Here is a 14,670-nt window from a genome sequence, read left to right on the forward strand (position 1 = left end):
CGTGGAATTTAACATAAGTGACTATTTTGTAAGGGTTTTGGGTAGGTGTTTGAGTGCATGTGAGTGTGTTTGGAAGTTGTATGTGTGGGTTAGGGTAGGCAGGTAAAAGTATGAGAGTTTAAGTGTTGAAAGTTGTGGTGTTTGTATATATGTGATGTGTGTGTGTGCGAGGGACTGCAGAATGTCTAGTTGTGAGTTTACTGTCTTTTTCTGTTTGGTGCGATCTCGGAGTTAGCATATATAAGTAACGGAGGTGTGGGGAGTGCCCCCCCTGCTTATTTATAGTGTAGGTTTAATTTGTGTTTTTGTGTTTGTGTGGGTTTTGTTTGTTTTTTGTAGTGTGGATAGGCTGGTGTATGTGTGGGGTTGTGGTTGGTGTGTTTAACTTCGCGATTTTTACTTTTGCGGTTTTGGGGTTTCGGCATTTTGCAGATTTGACTTTATAGTCTCGATATACTGAAATTCGATATTTCAGTATTTCGAGATTATAAAGTGAATCCATATATAATATATATATATATATATATATATATATATATATATATATATACATATACATATATATATATATATATATATATATATACATATATATATATATATATATATATATATATATATATATACATACATACATACATATATATATATATATATATATATATATATATATATATACTGTCTTTTGGGCTTCGGTACCAAAATGTTTATAAGCGTGAATAACCTACATTTGCAGTTCAAGTTTTCTATGTATTCAGTAAATCAAATCATTTAACATACTCAAGAAAGCTTTTATCATCTAATTTGTTTGATAACTTGTTGGCATTCATTATAAGAATTTTCATTACATCAGTTTTATTTATTTATTCTCTGACTTGAAGTTAATGATCTTTACTGTCTATCTGCATGTAAATTCTCTTTCTGGTACACTGCATATATTCTTGCTTAATAAAGTTTCTCAAACTCTTTTCTTTTATATTTCCAACACTTTCCATACTCCATGTGTCAGTTTGCACTGATTTTTTAATCCTCTCTGTTTGAATTATTTTACTTGATTTTTATTTTGGGGTTGTAACCAAGTACTCATTTTTGAGACTCTTTTAAATTACAATGAGGGCTACTCCCTTTCTTCTGCGAGGTTTCTACCACAGTAGAAGATCTGGTGATGAACTGTGTAAAATTACCTGTTCCAGTGCATTTTAGTTTGATAATTCCCAAGATGTCAGCGTTTGTTCTTGTCATCTTATCTTTAACCCTGTCAAGCTTACCTAGACTCAGATACATTCAAGACTGCCATCCAGAGCTGTCATGATGGTGTTAGAATACCGTTATGTTGTCAAAACATAGTTCTCCTGACTGTTTACACTAAGGATTTTCCCCATTTGTGGGGCCCAAGACCAAAGGGTAAGTCAGACAATCACTATTAAAGGTGGATGGGAAGATTAAAGAGAAGGCTTTAAAACACAACTGATGATGGACAGATGCTGCTAAGAACAGAAGAAAAGTCAAACAAAAGCACGCATACATGATATAGTGTACATTTTATCCATGCAAGTAGATCTTGTCCAGTGTAAGATGTATTTTACTTGAATGATTTTATGCATTGCCATCATTAAATCTTCATCTGCAGTACTCTTAAAGTCCATTTCAAAAGTATGCATTTGGGAATGGCCAGACACTCTGAATGTTATTTATTAATTTGCTGATTAGTAAGATAACTATTTCTTAGACTGATGCATTAAAGTTAAAACATCATTTATTTCAGAGATCTGACATTCAGATGAAATGAGATAACACTAATTTATATGTGTTGTTTCCCTACAGCGGCATTTTATCATATTACATCTTCCAGTTGCAGAAGGACCTTCACTTCATCAGGTTGTATTTTCCATTCTTGAGGTAAGGATGTGAGTATTGTAACATATTTCTGATTCAGGTGGAGAATAGTACAGTTCATGGGGACAGTAATTGTATGCACGACATTATTTATCTGTTTTTATTTATTTGACATTTGTTTACCGGGGTGGTCCGGCTGAGTCTACAGAACTCATTTTCAGCAGAGGCCTGGGGAGAAAAGCTCCATACACAGTACAATACAAATACTATAGTCCACGAATAATACAAGCAACATGAAGAATACTATACAAAAGTAAGATGATTGAATGTAAACTAGGTTACAAGATATACTACACAGCTGGACAATTCTATAGAGTTATATCATTATAGACAATTTTAGTCATTCTAACAACATATACATAGCCTATGAGTAGATAAAGTGTATAAAAATAGTATGTTGGTAGCACCGTGTAAGACATTAGCTGTTATAGTACCTGAATAATAAAGTGTTAGTTAAAGTTAGGAAAACAATAGCTTAAGAGTTAGTGATGCAGAAAGATAGTGAGAGAGTTAAGAAGAAATGGGGCATTACAGACTGAACAGTATTATTTTATTTATTATTTTAACATTATTTTACCAGGATAAATCCAACTGGACACAAAGTGCCCATTTTCAGTGGAGTCCTGGGGAGAAAAGCTCCAAGGAAGTTAACAGAGTACATACATGGTTTAGATAACAATAAAAAAACTGGTATACAAGGTAAGAGAAACAAAGAAGTACAAGAACAATTTTGTAAAACAATAAGATCTTCTTCTTCTTTCGGTTGCTCCCGTTAGGGGTCGCCACAGCAGATCACCTGTTTCCATTTCTTCCTGTCGTCTGCATCTTGCTCTGTCACACCAACCACCTGCATGCCCTGTCTCACCACATCCATAAACCTTATCTTAGGCCTTCCTCTTTTCCTGTTACCTGGCAGCTTCATCCTTAGCATCTTTTTCCCAATATACTCTGCATCCCTCCTCAGCACATGTCCAAACCAACGTAATCTTGTCTCTCTGGCTTTGTCTCCAAACCTTCCAACCTGGGCTGACCCTCTAATATACTTATTCCTAATCCTGTCCATCCTCGTCACACCCAGTGCAAATCTTAACATCTTCATCTCTGCCACGTCAAGCTCTGACTCATGCCTTTTTGTCAGTGCCACTGTCTCCAACCCATATAACATAGCTGGTCTCACTACCCTCTTGTAGACCTTCCCTTTCACTCTTACTGGTACTCATCTGTCACAAATCACTCCTGACACTCTTCTCCACCCACTCCATCCTGCCTGTACTCTCTTCTTCACCTCTCTTCCACAATCACCATTACTCTGAACTGTTGATCCCATGTACTTAAACTCATTCACCTTCTCCACCTCTACTCCCTGCATCCTCACCATTCCTCTATCCTCCCTCTCATTCACACACATATATTCTGTCTTAGTCCTGCTGACCTTCATTCCTCTTCTCTCTAGAGCATATCTCCACCTCTCCAGGGTCTCCTCCACATGTTCCCTACTCTCACTATAGATCACAATGTCATCTGCAAACATTATAGTCCACGGGGACTCCTGTCTGATCTTGTCTGTCAACCTGTCCATCACCATTGCAAATAAGAAAGGGCTCAGAGCTGATCCTTGATGTAATCCCACCTCCACCTTAAACGCATCTGTCACTCCTACTGCAGACCTCACCGCTGTCGCACTACCCTCGTACATATCCTGTACCACTCTTACATACTTCTCTGACACTCCCGACTTCCTCGTACAATACCACAACTCCTCTCTAGGCACCCTGTCATATGCTTTCTCTAAATCCACAAAGACACAATGCAACTCCTTCTGACCTTCTCTGTACTTCTCCATCAACATTCTCAGAGCAAACATTGCATCTGTAGTGCTCTTTCCTGGCATGAAACCATACTGCTGATCACTAATCATCACCTCCCTTCTTAGAAAGATACTCAAACAATAAGATACTCAGGACTAGAACCCGTATTTGCAATATTTACAACAAAAAAAAATACATATTAGGTGAGTATATCAGGTGAGAATATAGTGTATGCAATGAAGGCATACAGTGGGTCACTTATATGGAGTAGTGGGTCTTCAAGGGGGGTCTTTGCAGTTACAAAGAGGGTTAGCATAGAGGTGTGAATTAAGAAGGCCCTTGAAGGTGCTTGTGTGACTTTGTAGCCTGAGTTCAGGTGGGAGGGTGTTCCATACTTTAGCAACATCATAAGAGAATAGGGCTTCCCCAGCACTGTTATTGCATGGGTTGATTTCAATCAGGTTTTTGTTACATGAACGTAGTTCCCTTTTGGGGTTGTGAAAGTTTAGTATGTCAGCTAGGGCAGGGTTTTTCTCCGGATGAAAAAGAATTTGATGGGCTATGATCAGTTGGTGGTAGCATAGGAGGTTTGGAAATTTTAACCAGTGCAGTTTAATTAGGGATTGGCAGTGGTGAGAACGTGATCTATTATTGGCAGCGAACCTAGCTATTTCATTGTAGCATGTGGAGAGTTTGTTAAGGTTAGTTTTGTTAATGTTCGTATAGGAAGAGAGAAGTAGTCAGGAGAGACTTAGGATCTTGTAGGCTGTAAAGGAGTGAGATATGGCAGAAGAAGAAGAGGATGAAGCCAGTGTGGAAGAAGAGGAAGAGCTGAGCATCAGACTGGATTTAGGGTTCCTATTACGTTGTTGAAGTTTCAAAACTTCTAACACGACAAGATTGAACTTGTCTGTTTGAAGTTTCAAAACTTTGACAACATAAAAAAAAATAAAACATGCAACAGTAAACTAACTGTTGCATGCAGGGGGGTAAGCCCCCCTGCAACCCCCACAGCCCCCGCTCTTTAAATATAGCAAATCTGAGATCGCACTACAGTGCAGTAAAGGGAAATATTCCCTTTCCGCACTATAGTGCGGTCTCGGAGTTGGTATATTTAAAGAGCTGGGGGTGTGGGGGGGTGCAGGGAGGCTTGCCTCACTGCTTGAAGCAGTTAGTTTAGTGTTGCATGTTTTATTTATTTTTTATACGTGATCGAACTTCTGCAGGTTCGACTATATGGTTTCAACCATATAGCGTTCAAACTTGTTGAAGTTCAATCATGTAATAGGAACCCCTGGATTTATACAGGAGCAGAGCCATTTATTTTTGAGATGATTTTTTAAAGAGGCTTTAAAAAACATGAATAAAAAGAAACATGATAACATATGTTTAAATTGTCAAGACGAAGAAACTATGAAACGTGTTTTGAAATGTAAAAGTGTAAAAAAGTTATGGGGAAAACTGTATAAAGAAGGTTTTTTTAAGGTATAAAAGAATTGGACAAAATAAACATGATATGATTAACTATGGATATTATAAGAAGAGAAGTAAACAATCCCCCGGATTCACTATCCTTCCATGCAGGACTAGCTTAGTCCTGCACAGAAGCGTCCGAGTAGGAGCAGGACAGCAGCGTGCCATGCATATTAATGAAGGTGTGCTGCCTGAGCTCCTAAATGGACACGGAGCATGTACGAGTGCAGGGGGCGTGTCTGAGAGCAGAGGTCTCATAATCTCATGCCCCTGCAATGTAGAACAGCAGTGTATGAATAAGAATGAGCAAGACCACTCATAGGTGTTGGCATACCCCCAGCAACATCCCCCCATGTTTACAAGAGCAATATTTAAAACAGTAAAGATAAAGAAGTTTTTTTTTTTTATAAAACAGATTAAATTTAACCGTAGTTACATGGCTTTGCCCATCATTTAGCCACAGTTAATGCAGCTTAAATGGCACAAGAGGATAAAAAGCAAGATATATGCAAATGAAGCAGTACAGCAATAGTGTAGTGGGCAGAGCATTCACCTTATGAGCAGTCATTCCCGCTTCGAGTCCCACTCCAGTACAATCCATTTTCCATGTCAAATCACTTTATGATCAATTTATTTTGTTGCATAACCTACAACATAATATATATTTGTGAACTGGAGTACTGCATTAAATGCAGATCTGAGGTGTCATTGTCATAATGTTGCAAAGTCCACAAATAATCACAAGTGCCCCATACAGTATTTGTACACAGGACTCAGGGATACAGATGGAAGGAAAAATGTGTAATGAATGATAAATCCATACAGTTTCCAAATCCACCATCTTCGCAAGAACCATTAGACATTACTGTCTAAATTAGTGCGGTGGTAAGCAGGTGTAAGCACTAGTAAGCAAGATTAAGCATATTTAAGCAGTAGTAAGCATATTTAAGCAGTAGTAAGCAGGTTTAAGCCTGTTTACATGGGGGTAAGCAATGCGCACATAGGTTAAGCAAGATTGAAGCTAACTTTCTGTAAGCATATTTAACCGGAGGTTAGCATTGCTTACCTTCGTGCAAACCCACTTACAATTGCTTAAAAGTGCCTTAATCACTCTGTATGCAACAGCCACTGTTCTTCCCAGAAACAAAATAAACAGCCCTTGCAGGTCTTGAACCCAAAACCTCATACACTATAGTTATCCACTAAGCCATCACAGCAGTACATAAGACTGAGACATCACCCAGCAGATCATCACTATAGTAAAATCAAACTTAACATGTGAAAGGAATCTATATACAGTTTTATGTTGTATGACCTACTACATAACATAAATATGTGAATTGGAGTACTACTTTAAGTCCAGATTTGAGGTGTCATTGTAATAAAGTGTTCAAATCCCCTAATAAACACAAGGACCCCATACAGTGTACGTACACATGAATCATGGATACCAAACACATATATAACATGTAATGAATAATAAATCAATGCCAAACAGCAAATAGTGTGCAAATTAAAAATTAAGCAAAGCTAAATATTGCACAGCCATGCTTACTAGGTGTAAGCAATGTGTAAGCCAGTTAAATCAGTTTTCCCATTGGTATACCCCTTTAAGCAATGCCAACCTTAGGTAAGCAAGTTTTCCCATAGCTTAGCCTTTTCAAAACTGTCCAATCATGGCAAAGTGCGGGAAACCGGCCCTATTTAAACCCAACAGGCAGGAATACATCTCATAACTGGTTGTAGCTTCCCCTTGTAGGCACTATGTCTAGAATGGGAGAGGGTGTGCACTTTCGGGCACAGCGCTGGGGCATCCAGGATTCCAGAGTCATGGCAGGACTCCTTGTGAAAGACCATGACCAGAGAGACTGCTGCAGGGCCAGTACCAGGGTTCTCAATGCAAAGTGGAAGTCTGGGACCGTCTTGCCCATGACCTTAGCAGTGCCACTGGCATACCCCGAACTGGTGAGCAGGTCAGACATCACTATGCCGACCTGAAGCGGTGAAAGGGGGATCTCTTGGATCAGTGGATCAAAGAGGCTAGGAGGACAGGGGATGTCCCAGCCGTGTGTAAGTATCAGTCCACAACCATTTAATAATTGCCGGCTCATGTATATTATGGATAGGTATTGCTAAATATTCCTCTTATATCTTTCACAGTGGCAGGTGAGCGGGCTATGAATCAGGAAGCCCATGACTGTAGACTGCAACAATTGCAATGCGAGGCAGGTTAGTAATACTCTTGCATGTACTGTCATAGGAAATAAATCTAAAAGTAGTAGTAGTAAGTTAATTGCCTGTATAAAACCTGTATTGTTTAAGGCATGTACTGCATACACCAGAGAATATGGCAGGAAGGGTCTCATATAGGTTGTATGTAAATAAAAGCATAATAGCCTGATAATTAAGGTCTAACTGCTGGACTGTGTATGTTCACTCTGGTATCATATGGTAATGTAGAGTTGCAATCACTTAATAGTACTGTTGTAGTAAGCACTGTTACCCACACTGTGCTACATAAATAAATTGTGTAGGAATGTCTGTATATGACTGTTGTAATCCCAAGAGGTCAAATAGTATAACTGAGAGAGATTTAGATAGAAAACCCTGAAAAAACAGACAACAGCATCCAAATAGCACACTCAACTGCGATGTGAACTGTTGTGTTATTTGCACACACAGCCATGGTTCGAATCCTGGGAGTGGTAGTAAGCTGTATGCAGAATCATACCCCACAAGCCTACAGAAATGTCCAGAATGTCCAGTAAACTGGCCGATAGTTGCTGCCTGTCATCCTGTCCCCCTGGTAAATCAGTGGGATGATCCCACATGTTTAGGCAGCAAACAAGACATACAACTGATTGTCAGACATCTATAATAACAAACCTGTCACTCTAGCAACCCCCCAAAATATTATGAGAGTAAGTAACCAAGTATGTCCCATCTCCATCCCCATGTTGTCAAGCTGTGACCAGAGTGTGTACAGTAACAGAGTGAGACGCATGCGCATAATACTAATGTGGAAACTGGTAATTTGTGTGGCAACATGCAGGTAGTGCTAACAAACATTGCTCCTACAGGTCTGTCAGATACGAACACTGTGCCTATAAATAGGGTTCCTATTACATTGTCAAATTCATGAAACTTTGAACCTGAGAACATCGAACTCAGATGTTCAAAATTTCAGGAATTCTAACTAAAAAAAAAGAAATAGAAACTCTTAACAGCTACCTAAGTGTTGCAAGTAGGGGGGCAAGACCACCCTGCACCCCCCACACCCCCCGCTCTGTAAATATACCAACTCCGAAATCGCAATACAGTGTGGAAAAGGAAGTTTTTCCTTTACCGCACTGTAGTGCGATCTCGGAGTTGGTATATTTAATGAGCGGGGGATGTGGGGGGTACAGGGGGGCTTGCCCCCCTGCTTGCAACAGTTTATTTTCTTTTTTTGTTTTTATTTTTTTTTTTTACGTTATTGAAGTTCTGAAACTTCGACCATAAGGTTTCAATCTTATGGTGTTCGAAGTTTCAGAACTTCGATAATGTAATAGGAACCCCTATAAATAAAATATTGATATCCTGTACTGACACTGTTTACTCTGGTATTGTATGGCATTGTTAGTGTTTCAGTTGCACTGAATAACAAGGTATTACTCATCACTGTCACACACACTGTACTACATAATACAACTGTCTAGGAAATCCTGTATAAGAGTGTTGTAGTTGCAAGGTCAGACAAGAGATACACAGCAATACCTATATAGCACACTCAACTGTGATGGATAGTGTTTTATTTTTGGCAGACACAGCCATGGTTCAAATCCTGGAAGTGGTAGTAAGCTGTATGCAGAATCATACCCCACAAGTGTCCATAAATGTCCACAATGTCCAGTTATTCTGCCCATATCTGCTGGCTGTTACCCTGCCCCCTGCCATATCAGTGTGCCAATTTCTGACATGTAGGCAGCATTTCATGTCATATAACAGACTGTTAGACCTGTACATATTTGGAAAATGTCAAATAAAACAAACCTGTTATTGTACAAGTCACTAAAGTTTAAAGAGGGCAATAGTCGAAATATGTCCCAATTCACCTGCATGTAGTGAAGACATGCCCAGAGTGTGTGCAAAAAGAGATGGACAGGTATGTGCATAACATCAACCTGGAATTTGGGAGTATGTGTAGAAACAGGTAGTGTTAACAAACAATACCTCCACAGGTATACCAGGTAAGAGGTGTATACTGCAGGTAAAACCTGTATATTTATATAGTTGTAGACAGCCATACCACTGTCCAAACTAAGGCAATAGGGTAGTGTACTAATACCTGTAAGGTACAGATCACAGCATTGACTAGGAAACTAATGTGAACTACAGAAATATACTAGTTGTTAATTGACATCCCCCCCCCACCATATCTGCAACAATAAACTAAATATACAACTCAGTTGGTATGTGCTGACTTAACTCTACTGTTGAGACATATGTCCTATTGTTTGATAATTATTTAAATTTGTTTCTGTGCATGTGCTATATTGAAATACTCCCACATTGGTGGCATGCTGCTATCAATGTACCTGCATGCTGTTGTAATGACCACTGTTGTCCCATATATGCATGTGTTCTGTTTGCTATGCAACTATTCAATATCTGGTGTTTGGGTTAATGGGAATATCTATACATGTTGTTATACCTAATCCTGGAATGTGTTGACTACTACTAACCTACATATGTTGATAAAATTTTGAACACCATACCATGTTTGGGAAGGCCGGTCCTGGCAGATGCGCTTTCCCACCTCATCAGGCCGTGGCACAGGGCACCAGAACATCTAGTGCCCAACGCGGAACCTCCTCATCTGTTAGTCCTGCACCACCTTCGAGTGGAACCACCTCAGGGGAGCGGGCGCAGAGAAGGACCTGTCACCCATTGCCAGGTCCGGGTCGTGGTGTGTAGCGAGCTCCACAGGGAGGTCGGAGATCTGCTATGTCAGCTTGAGGGCCTTGTGTCGCAACTAGAGGGTCAGCCTGGCCCTCCTACTCAGCCCCCAGCACAACCACCTTCAGGGCTGTGAAGGTGCAGTTGTGACTGCCCATGGGTGGGGACCTCAGTCCCACTGTTTCCACTAGGGGGCTCATGGGGTTCTGATTTCCCAACACCCCTCCCCATCAAGGTGTTTACCCCCCACATGTGTCATATACTGCCCCTATATGCGTCTTGTTTGTCTTGTCTGTTAACCAACCCAACCTACATCCTCAAATATACCTACTACCCCTCCCCAACAACCCACTCTCACCTGAAAAAAAAAAGGGCAATCTGTTCCTAAAAACAAATCTCACCCCATACATAGCTGTCCATTTTGCACACATGTCCACTGGACACATGTAATCTGGTCTAATTGGATTAACAAGATATTATTGTTGTCCACACCCCTCTCTCAGGGGTATGAGTGTCCAAATCTATCTCCAAGTTCAGTGTATATGCATAGCTGTTGCTGTAGAAGAAATGGACCTTCTCTACACCCCTCCTGCACATTTCTAGCTATTTTACCTACTGTCTTTCTCTCTTTGTGCCCCTTTTTCACCACTTTCCTATCAACCCTTTTTCATTTCTTTTAAAGAAATTAGTGCAGGAGTAAGCAGGAGTAAGCACTTTTAAGCAGCAGTAAGCGGGGTTGAAGTTTGTTTGCATGGGGGTAAGCAATGCCTACACAGGTTAAGCAATTGAGAAGCTAAATCAGTATAAGAAACTGTAACCAGAAGTTAGCATTGCTTGCCTCCGCGCAAACCCGTGCAAACCCACTTATAACTGCTTAAAACTGCCTTAACCACTCTGTATCCAACAGCCCTTGTTCTGCCCAGCAACAAAATGCAAAGCCCTTGCAGGTCTTGAACCCAGCATCCTGTACAGTATAGTCACAACAGTTAACCACCATGCCATGACACCTGTGAAGATAGTTATTTTTCCAATATATCTGTCACTACACATATTGAATAGAATTGAACAATTGCTTTGACTTCCACAATTGTGTAGCACTTATTATTGAAATTACTGTTACATCACATATGTTGTTATATCTAAATATACACATATCAGATACATACTATGAGATACATATGGGAAGGTATACATAACCATGATGTTTACACATGACAGGAATATGGATATATACATATACATAAGTAGATATATGTCTACATGTACATACACATATATATTCATACATATGTATGTCTACACATCTATATAGTGCATCATATATATGGCAATTTTAGATCTGTGTGTATATATACATATATATATATATATATATATATATATATATATATATATATACCGATATAGATGTATATGTATGCACATCCTATGTGCACAGATATGCCTATTAATGTCAATATATAGGTTCATAGGTTCATAGGTTCATACTAGGCTATCTGCCCAAGGGCATTTATAAGCCTAGCCCATAGTTATGTGGCTTTCGCCACCCCTTTAGTTTGAATAAAAACTATGCCTATCATTTTGCTGTGCCTCTGTCAAGCAGTGACGCTGAAGTAATCCCTGGGGTATATCTGCAATCTCCCATCCATTGGTCAAGATTCCTCTTGAACAAGACCAGAGAGGTGCTCTGCCTCACATGTACCGGGATTTTGTTCCACAGCATAGGGAGTCTCTGGGTGATGAATCTGTCCCTCCAGCACGTTCTATTTATAACCGTGTCAAGGTTTAAGTCTCCGCCCTTGTGGTTCTGAGGATCTAGATTTTTGAGGTGAAGCATATTCATCAAATCTGGGTTTGACATGGCCTTATATGTCAGGCACAGGTCACCTCTGAGCAAGCGGTATGAGACTGAATAGAGCTGGAGTTCTTTCAGTCGGGCAGCATAAGACATATTTTGAGACCCTTTATCCTTTTGGTGAGGAACTTTTGGGGCCTTTCAAGCTGCAGCAGGTGTCTGGTCAGATACATTCGAGCGGGCATTGTACTCAATCATAGGTCTAATAAGTGATGAGTACAGGGGACGATGACCTCCCTTGATCTAGATGTGAATCCCTTCATGATCAGGTGGGTGATATAGAAGGTTTTCCTAACTACTTTAGCAACATGAGTGTCAAACGCAAGGCTACTGTCAACCTGGGTCCCCAGATCTCTGATGACTTTTTCTGTGCTCAGTGGATTGCCACCTATATGGTAGCTAGGGGTAGCCTTGTTTTTCCCAAAGGGTATGACTATGCATTTTTGGCGTTTAACTTCAGGCCATGGCTCTGGCACCAGTTATCCATTTCTGTGAGGCCCTTCTGGAGGATATCTGTGTCAGATGTGTTTTCGACTATGGCGCCCAGTTTGCAGTCATCTGCAAACTTTGTCAGCCATAACCCTCCTGTGTTTGCTTGTACTTCAGAAAAGTAGATGCCGAACAAGAGTGGACCCAGGACTGAGCCCTGTGGGACACCACTTGTGACAGGCTTTGAGTCTGACATGGCTCCAGCAACTCTGACCCTGTGGGTTCTGTCACTTAGCCAGTTTGCAACCCATCTTGTGATGTATGGGTTTACATTCAAGCTGATGAATTTTTCGATGATACCTGAGTGGGGTATTGTGTCGAAGGCCTTTGCCAGGTCGAGGTAGGCTGTATGGACTGCCTTTCCCTCATCAATGGCCTTGGTGACTGTCTCGAAAAAGTCAACCAAGTTTAAGAGGCAGGATCTGCCTTTGACAAAGCCAAACTGAGTTGGATCCAAAGTCTGCAAGTTCCCTATGTCTTTATTTATGAGTTCCATTATGATCCTCTCCATGGCTTTGCAGATAAGGCTTGTCAAGCTAATGGGGTGGTAATTTCCAGGGTCTGTGGAGGCACCGCCCTTATGAAGTGGGACCACAGTCGCCACTCCTTGATCCTGAGGTGAGGCTAAGATTAAACAGCTGTCCTAACTGTGGGTTTAATTCCTCATTGAGTTCATGAAGCACACAGCCGGGACACCATCCGGTCCCATGGATGCTGTGTTTTTGCCTTAGTGAGGGCAGTTCTCACCTGGGCGTTGGAGATGTTTGGGGGCTACAATCCTCTGGAATAGATATCTCTCCTTTGGGGAGGGGAGAAGTTTGCACTGAACCTGTCAGCCAGTATGTTGGCAATGTGTGTAGGTTCAGTAATTTTCACATCATTTTGAACTAATTCTGAGCATATCTGGGAGTTTCCTCCTAGGTTTCTAACATAGCTAAAGAAGGCCTTATGATTCTCTTTAGAGTCCTTGGCGATTTTTCTCTCAAAATTTGCCTTGGATGATTTTATGAGAGCTCTTAGTTTTTACTTATAATGATCAAAGGTGTCTTACCTTTCAAGGATTTTGCTCTATCTTGTAGTAGCTTCCTCCTTTTGTTGTAGAGCTTGTTTATGGCTGGGGTCCACCAGACTGGACGCTTGCCTTTGGTACAGAGAGTCTTAGTTTTGTTTGGGATTGCCTGATCCATGCAGTCCTGTAGGTGCTGGTAGAAGGCATTTGTAAGTGATTCAGCGGTTTGAGTAATGTTTACCACTGGCTCAGGGGCCTTAAAGGAGACCACACTAGTTTTTAGAAGTGTGAAATCGGCTTTTGAGAAGTTTTTCACTGTGGTCTTTTTGTTTCAGGTGGGGGCGGGATGAGGACCTCCAGCGAGATTAGTTTATGATCTGATCTCACTAGTGAGGGTATACTTCCGGTGTTGAACATTTTGATCCCATGTTCGTGATGATGAGATCAAGTATGTTTTCTCCTCTTGTGGGGATGGTGACTAGTTGTTCCATGGCATTTGAGTTTATGAACTCCAGGAATCTTTGGGTTAGAGTGTTCGGGCTTGAGTAGTGTTCCCAGTCTATATTAGGGTAGTTAAAGTCACCTAGTATGATGGTGTTTGGAGATACATTTATCCCTCCAATGTTTTCAGGAAGGCCATGTGAGGTTCCTGAGTTTGAGAGGGTGGCCTGTAACATGCTACAAATTGCAGAGCAGTCTTGCCTATGGTTAATTGCACCTGGATGGTCTCCGATGCATCATGCGTTGCCACCAACCTTGAGGTGTGGGTGTCCTTTATGAATATGGACACCCCTCCTTTCTTGGTGTTGTCCGGATTTTGGGGCGGAACGCATGATATGAGGTGAAACCTGTTAGTGCTGGGGTGCTCTCAGGAGCCTTGAACCAGGTTTCTGTCACAGCACAGACATCGATGTTCTCCATATTGAGAAGGGCCTCGAGTGCGTGCATCTTGAGATTGAGACTTCTGGCATTGAGCAGCATTACCCTTAGTTTTTTCCTTTTGGTGTTCTAGGGTGGTAGGTTTAGAATTTGAGCCTTGCCTAAAAAGGCACTATGGGGGTGGCAAGAGCCTTTGCCAATATCCGGAAGCCCAGGGTGACAGGTGCAAGCCGTCCCTTGGCAGCGTGGCTTGTCCAGCATGTCATCCCAGGCAGACAGACATTGGATCCCCTTTGAATGACACCAGAATTTAAGCCAATTAT

At 41.0% G+C, this 14,670-nt stretch overlaps 1 protein-coding gene across 1 annotated transcript in view; it reads left to right on the plus strand.

Annotated features, from left to right (window-relative positions):
- LOC122814238 (dynein axonemal heavy chain 5-like) overlaps nucleotides 1-14,670 on the plus strand; it is a 3,525,594-nt gene that overhangs the window by 2,044,036 nt on the left and 1,466,888 nt on the right. Inside the window, exon 68 of the mRNA XM_044086840.1 lies at nucleotides 1,825-1,899. Coding sequence (XP_043942775.1) covers nucleotides 1,825-1,899 — 75 coding nt within the window. The remainder of the gene's footprint in view (nucleotides 1-1,824; nucleotides 1,900-14,670) is intronic.

Source organism: Protopterus annectens, chromosome 1.part1, assembly GCF_019279795.1.
Source record: "Protopterus annectens isolate FY-2018-M chromosome 1.part1, PAN1.0, whole genome shotgun sequence".
In the NCBI taxonomy this organism is placed as follows: domain Eukaryota; kingdom Metazoa; phylum Chordata; order Ceratodontiformes; family Protopteridae; genus Protopterus; species Protopterus annectens.